The sequence below is a fragment of the Epinephelus moara genome, chromosome 10, assembly GCF_006386435.1.
Source record: "Epinephelus moara isolate mb chromosome 10, YSFRI_EMoa_1.0, whole genome shotgun sequence".
Classification (NCBI taxonomy): Eukaryota; Metazoa; Chordata; class Actinopteri; order Perciformes; family Serranidae; genus Epinephelus; species Epinephelus moara.
Window position 1 is genome coordinate 1,066,824 of NC_065515.1, and position 5,988 is coordinate 1,072,811.

Genomic DNA, 5,988 nt, shown 5'->3' on the forward strand with positions numbered 1-5,988 from the left:
GGAAGCTGAGCCTCCCTGGAAGTGACGATTTTGTTGCATTTATCCAATGAGCGTCTCGCTTTGCTGCATGAAAAAAACCTGCTCAGCGCTGTCTCATAGGAATGCTTGGAGGCTCCGCGTCCACCGTGCTGACATGAGAATGTATGACAGGGAGGTCGCGTTTGAAAACTGGTGATAAACAGCTGACGTTTGAACATCAGAGTCGTGATGTTAAACGCATCCTAGCGCAGGTTTAATGCAATGTAAATGCTTATTTTAATGTAAATTCAATAGTGCATATTTGACCGTTTCTTCTATGAAATTTTAGGGGAAGTTCAGCCTCCCTTGTTGTCTCAGAGTAATCGCCCCTGTTGGTGTGCAAAGTCATCCAGTGGGCCAGACTGGACCCTTTGCGCACCGGTTCTGGCCCCCAGGCCGTATGTTTAACACCCCTGGTTCAGAGTGTGAATGAAAGGGGACATGCAGCAAAGGGCCTCAAGCTGGACCTGTGGCCACTGCGCCAAGGATACTGCCTTTGTTCACAGGGCACCCAATTTACCCCCTGACCTACTGGGCACCCCGACTAGTGGGCATTCCCAAGTCTCTTTCTGTGCACAGACAATGACACATAGGAATCCATTAAATGTGCATTTTCATTCCATAAAATAACTAAAATAAACTGATCAAAGCTGACTGAAAACTGAGGAAGATGAAGATTCTCAGCCCCACTTGTGAGTTATAAAAAAAAACTGCAAATCTGCAAACTTCAGTTTTGTTTTACAGACAAATGTACAAGTTTGAAGGATGTTAATGTCAAAAAATAGTCAACAGCTGCATTTTTAAAAGAGGTGCTTTTAAAAGTTGCTACTCTAATGAACTTTTCTGTTGTGATAAAGACACAGAGGCTTCAACTGTGATGAAGCAGCGGCTTCTTGTGGAGAGTTGGTGTATTGCACTAGTTTGTTCTAGTTTTTGTTATTATTATTTTAATAACTTTAGGATTTAAAATTTCTACTCTTAACACAGCTGAAGCCAACGTTCATCATCATAGGCTGAGTGTTTGTTAGAGATAGTGGAGCTCACGGTGAGAATGTTTGTTGTTTCAGGTCTGACTGCAGGTGTGAGGTACAACATCTCTCTGTACGCTGTGACCAGCAGAGGTGTCAGTGCTCCATCATCCAGGCTCGTCTACTCTGAAGAGAAGAGTAAGATTCACAGATGCCCAACAACTGCTTATTCCTTCCATTTTAATTCAAAGTTGATTGTTTTTTCAACATGTTGCAGATGTAGCATACCTTTATGAAGGAAACATATACATACTGTACTTATAAACTCAATCTACAGCCATCACACTCTCTCTGTACATGTTTCAGAGCCTGTGTCTGGTCCCAGTTTGTCAATACTGGCTCATGAAGCCAGACAGATCCACATCCGCTGGGACGAGCTGCCTGTAGACAAGCGGAGAGGCTTCATCACAAACTACACCATCTACCTCCAGACGCTGGACTCTAGCAACACAAAACTCAGCGGTGAGCAGGCGCACTGTGTCCTTCTCTGTGTGTTTGTCTTCATTATGTGAATATAGTTGAAACAAGTCGTGATTAAAAGATTAGTCGTCTGACAGAAAATTAATCAGAGGCTATTTTGATCATTGGTTTCATTGTTTTCGTGACCAAAAAACTGAATATTTTAGTGTTCAGACTGTGAGTCAGACAAACCAAGTGATCCGCAGATGTTCCCTTGGGTTTTAGGCCATTATGAAAGACATTTTAAATAATAATAATAATGATAATAATAGTCTTTATTTATAAAGCACTTTTCAAAACCTGTGTTACAAAGTGCTTTACATGTCAATAATTAAAACAGACAAGACATGAAAACAACAGATTTTAAAGAACTGATAAAAACACTTCAGTGTATAAAAACTGAGGAAATAAAAGAAAGTTTAAATGAACTTAAAACTCAAGTAAAATCAGGAAAATCTCTCTGATATAAGTCTGTCTTAAGGTGGGACTTAAAAGAGATCACTGACTCAGCTGACCTGATTTCCTCGGGCAGATTGCTCCACAGCCTCGGGGCCCTGACAGCAAACGCTCTGTCCCCTTTAGTTCTCAGCCGGACCTCTGAAACAGACAAAGAACCTCTGCTGCCTGACGACCTCAAAATACATCCTGGGGTGTATGTCAGTAAGATATCGGAGATATAGCAGGGAGAGAGACCATGAAGAGTGTTAAAAGTCATCAGTAAAATCTTAAAATCTATTCTAAAACATACTGGGAGCCAGTGTAAAGAGGCTACAACTGGAGTGATGTGATCACGTCTCTTGGTTCTGGATGAAATCCTGGCAGCTGAAAAATAAATCAAGAAAAATTTCTGCAGATTAATCGCTGATGAAACTTAGTTGCATCCCTCCCTCTGAACATGCTGTTTTTACTACATAATATATAAAAAAATTCTGCCTTTTCAAAATGTTTTAATCTAATTTTTCAACACCACAAAGTTCCATTCACCTCCACTGTATCTTGGCGGCAGGTCTCAGAGACAGATACTTTAATGTCCTGTCATAAGATCAAAGCTATCTGCTGGATACAACTACGTAAGTTGTGTCTGATGTTTTGGAGGAAACACAACTTTGCTGTGAGTCGTTTCCTGTTCCTGCTCATGAGGACTTCTCTCTGTGGTGCTCATTTAACCATATGTTGTATGTGTGCGTACTTAACCTCGCACAGACTGAGGTTTTTCAACATGCACACGTGTGGGAAATCTGCAGTAGTATGCATATATCGTGTCTGAGCACAAGGCACCATTACATAATGGAAAGTGTGCAGCCAGCATTCCAGTGACACTCCCCTCCTACAAAGTGTCAGTGCATCAGCAGGGTATTTCACCTCTCACTTCCAGTAATGTGGTGAAAGTCAGACAACAGACTGATGGCTGCTTGTGTTTGCTCTTTTGTGATCAATTCTTTATGGAAACACTCAGTATCCACATTAGAGGCAGAGCCGATGGAGAGAAACAGATGTTACAACACTGATCAAGAAAATTCATCTCTACACTTCAGCATTTCCTTGTTTTGTCTCAGGCAGCCTGACTTCAACTCACATCCCATAAACCTCTTGTTTCTGACTGTCTGTCTGAATGTGTGCGTGGCAAAGTTTCCAACATGTAACTGAGGAATGCAGACGTTCGCTGGTGAGCAAACTGCTGCTTCAAACGGAGGCTGTCATCGTTCTCACAGTGGCTGCTCACAGAAATTCTGTGAATCATAGAAGTTTCTAGAACTGGCTTTGACCACGAACAGGAAGCCATGTGGCTATGTGCACACATGCAACTGTGAGGCTGTTACTAAGCAGCCTGCTTCGTACACTACTTCTGGCACTGGAGTGTAAAAACACCTGAGAGCTTCATTTTTCCTCTTTCTTATGTGACGTGTGTGTGTGTGTGTGTGTGTGTGTGTGTGTGTGTGTGTGTGTGTGTGTGTGTGTGATCACTCTTTGCAGTTACTTAAATGTCGAAGTTGTTCTGTAGCTTTCATCATATCACACAAGCTTTGGAGTTTATATAGTTGACATGAAACTGGGTTAAAGTAATAAAAACTGGGTTAAATGTAACAATTTGGGTGTGACTGGTGATTTAGTGGTTTTTATACTCATGGTACTGGCTCCATTTTATATAAATACTTTTATGTGTGTATGTATTTATTAAATATTTACTCAAAAGAGACTTTGTGTGTTAAATGACAACATGATGGGCTACAACTCAGTTTTCTCTTCGCTCCGTATCTCTCCTCTCTCTTTCCTTCCCCTCTCTGCTTCTCCTCTCCAGGCGGCCAAAGACATTAAGGATAGGTATAGTACTCAGCCATCCATTGCTTCCCTTCTGTCATAGCCTCCTGTAACCATCTCATAATGTTGAAGTATGTGTATGTAGTGTGCTGTAAAACTTCACTTAAAGGGATAGTGCACCCAAAAATGAAAATTCAGCCATTATCTACTCACCCATATGCCGAAGGAGGCTCAGGTGAAGTTTTAGAGTCCTCACATCACTTGCAGAGATCCAAGGGGAGAGGAGGTAGCAACACAACTCCACCTAATGGAGGCTGACGGCGCCCCAGATCCAAGTGTCCTGAAGCCCCAGATTCAAACGTCCAAAAACACATAATTGAAACCACAAAATATCTCCATACTGCTCGTCCGTAGTGATCCAAGTGTCCTGAAGCCCCGACATAAAAAGTTGTTTGGAAAAACCTCATTTGAACTCTGTTTTTAGCCTCATTGTAGCCTGTAGCTCTAACATGACCGTGAGACACGGGCACCGCCTTCATGTGTGTTCACGTGCTTTCACTGGTCTCGTGCGCAAGCACACACACGTGAGCGCAGTGTACAGAGAGGCAGTCAGAGCTACAGGCTACAGTGTTCAAATGAGGTTTTTCCAAACAACTTTTTATGTCGGGGCTTCAGGACACTTGGATCACTACGGACGAGCAGTATGGAGATATTTTGTGGTTTCAATTATGTGTTTTTGGACGTTTGAATCTGGGGCGCCGTCAGCCTCCATTAGGTGGAGTTGTGTTGCTACCTCCTCTCCCCTTGGATCTCTGCAAGTGATGTGAGGACTCTAAAACTTCACCTGAGCCTCCCTCGGCATATGGGTGAGTAGATAATGGCTGAATTTACATTTTTGGGTGCACTATCCCTTTAAATGCCCAGTCCCTTTTCCAGGCAACACATTTTGGACAAATAAACGCCTGTCTCAATTAGACGCCTGGTCTGCTTGCCAAGCAGTTCATTTTTTTAATTGAAGTTCTTTGGACGTATAAAACCAGGTTGTTTTTAAACGTCCAGTCAAGTCAACTTTATTTATATAGCACTTTAAACACAAGCAAAGTTGATCCAAAGTGCTCTCACAGCACGTGCAGGAAAAAAGAATCTGGAACAAAACAAAAGAGAGAAACACAACAGCTTGAATGATGATAACACTAAATTAATAATAAGATCGTAATTATCGCACCTATAGTGTTGTGTTTTTTATACAGACGGCTGGAGGAGGAGAGTTCCAGAGTTTTGGGGTAGCGACAGAGAAAGCCCTGTCCCCGTGACCTGGATAGGACTGACAGAGGTCTTTAATCAGATGATGACAGTTCTCTCACAGTGTGATACAGGGAGAGGAGCTCTGTGATGTCAGAGGGGGCAAGGCTGTTTAACACTTTGTTAACAAACATCTGAATCTTAAAATGTGTCCTGTAGCTAACAGGCAGCCTGTGTGGGGAGGCTCCCTCTTTTTTGACCTTTTTAAAACTCTCGCTGCTGCATTTTGGACCAGTTGAAGACGTGATGTATGTGTCATGTTCCGCACTGCAGCAAAGTGTTAAGAATTAGTATTAAGTATATAAGAATTGAGGCAGATAAACCTAACTGCATATTGTCAAACAGAAATAATTCTGCTGCTGTAACAGAGGAAACTATGATTGTCATCTGCGCCTCTCCAGTGACGGTGTCTGCCGACGGCCCCAGACAGATGTGGTTGGACTGTCCTGAAGGAGCTCTGGCTGTGCAGCTGACTGCATCTACCTCAGCAGGAGAAGGGCAGCCGGGGAACCGGGTCTGCTCTCAGCCTGACACCCCTGCAGGTCAGTCTACTGCTGCCATCACACACCCCTCCAGTACAAACACAAACATCAACCTTTTAAAACTGCTATTTTTCACTGGTCATGAAACAGTCTCAATTTAAAGCCTTGTTTCCACCAAGCAGTCCGCTTCAGTTTGTCACACACTAGAATGGATATTTTTAGCCCCACACTTTTGGTATGGTACCTCTGGAACCAGCAGTAAGCCTTCAGACATGGTACCTAGACCCTCGGTCTGTTCAGACAGTCCTCTTAAATGTGGGCGGGGTTGTTGTCACTCACTGCTCCGTCCAGCACTCGCTGTATTTCCTCATCAGCGGTGACACAGATGGAAGTCTGCACCTGGTTTATCGTCCACAGAACGAGGCTGCACGCCCACATTT

General features: G+C 43.1%; 1 protein-coding gene across 4 annotated transcripts in view; it reads left to right on the forward strand.

The window, feature by feature from the left end:
- The window catches only part of il23r (interleukin 23 receptor), a 38,849-nt gene that overhangs the window by 19,598 nt on the left and 13,263 nt on the right, over nucleotides 1-5,988 (forward strand). For all 4 annotated transcript variants that reach the window (XR_007570540.1, XM_050054070.1, XM_050054068.1 and 1 more), the window contains 3 exons: nucleotides 1,086-1,184; nucleotides 1,353-1,508; nucleotides 5,468-5,608. Coding sequence is in view for 3 of the 4 variants with exons in the window: in XM_050054070.1 (XP_049910027.1) it covers nucleotides 1,086-1,184; nucleotides 1,353-1,508; nucleotides 5,468-5,608 (396 nt within the window). In the remaining variant the exon portion in view is untranslated. The remainder of the gene's footprint in view (nucleotides 1-1,085; nucleotides 1,185-1,352; nucleotides 1,509-5,467; nucleotides 5,609-5,988) is intronic.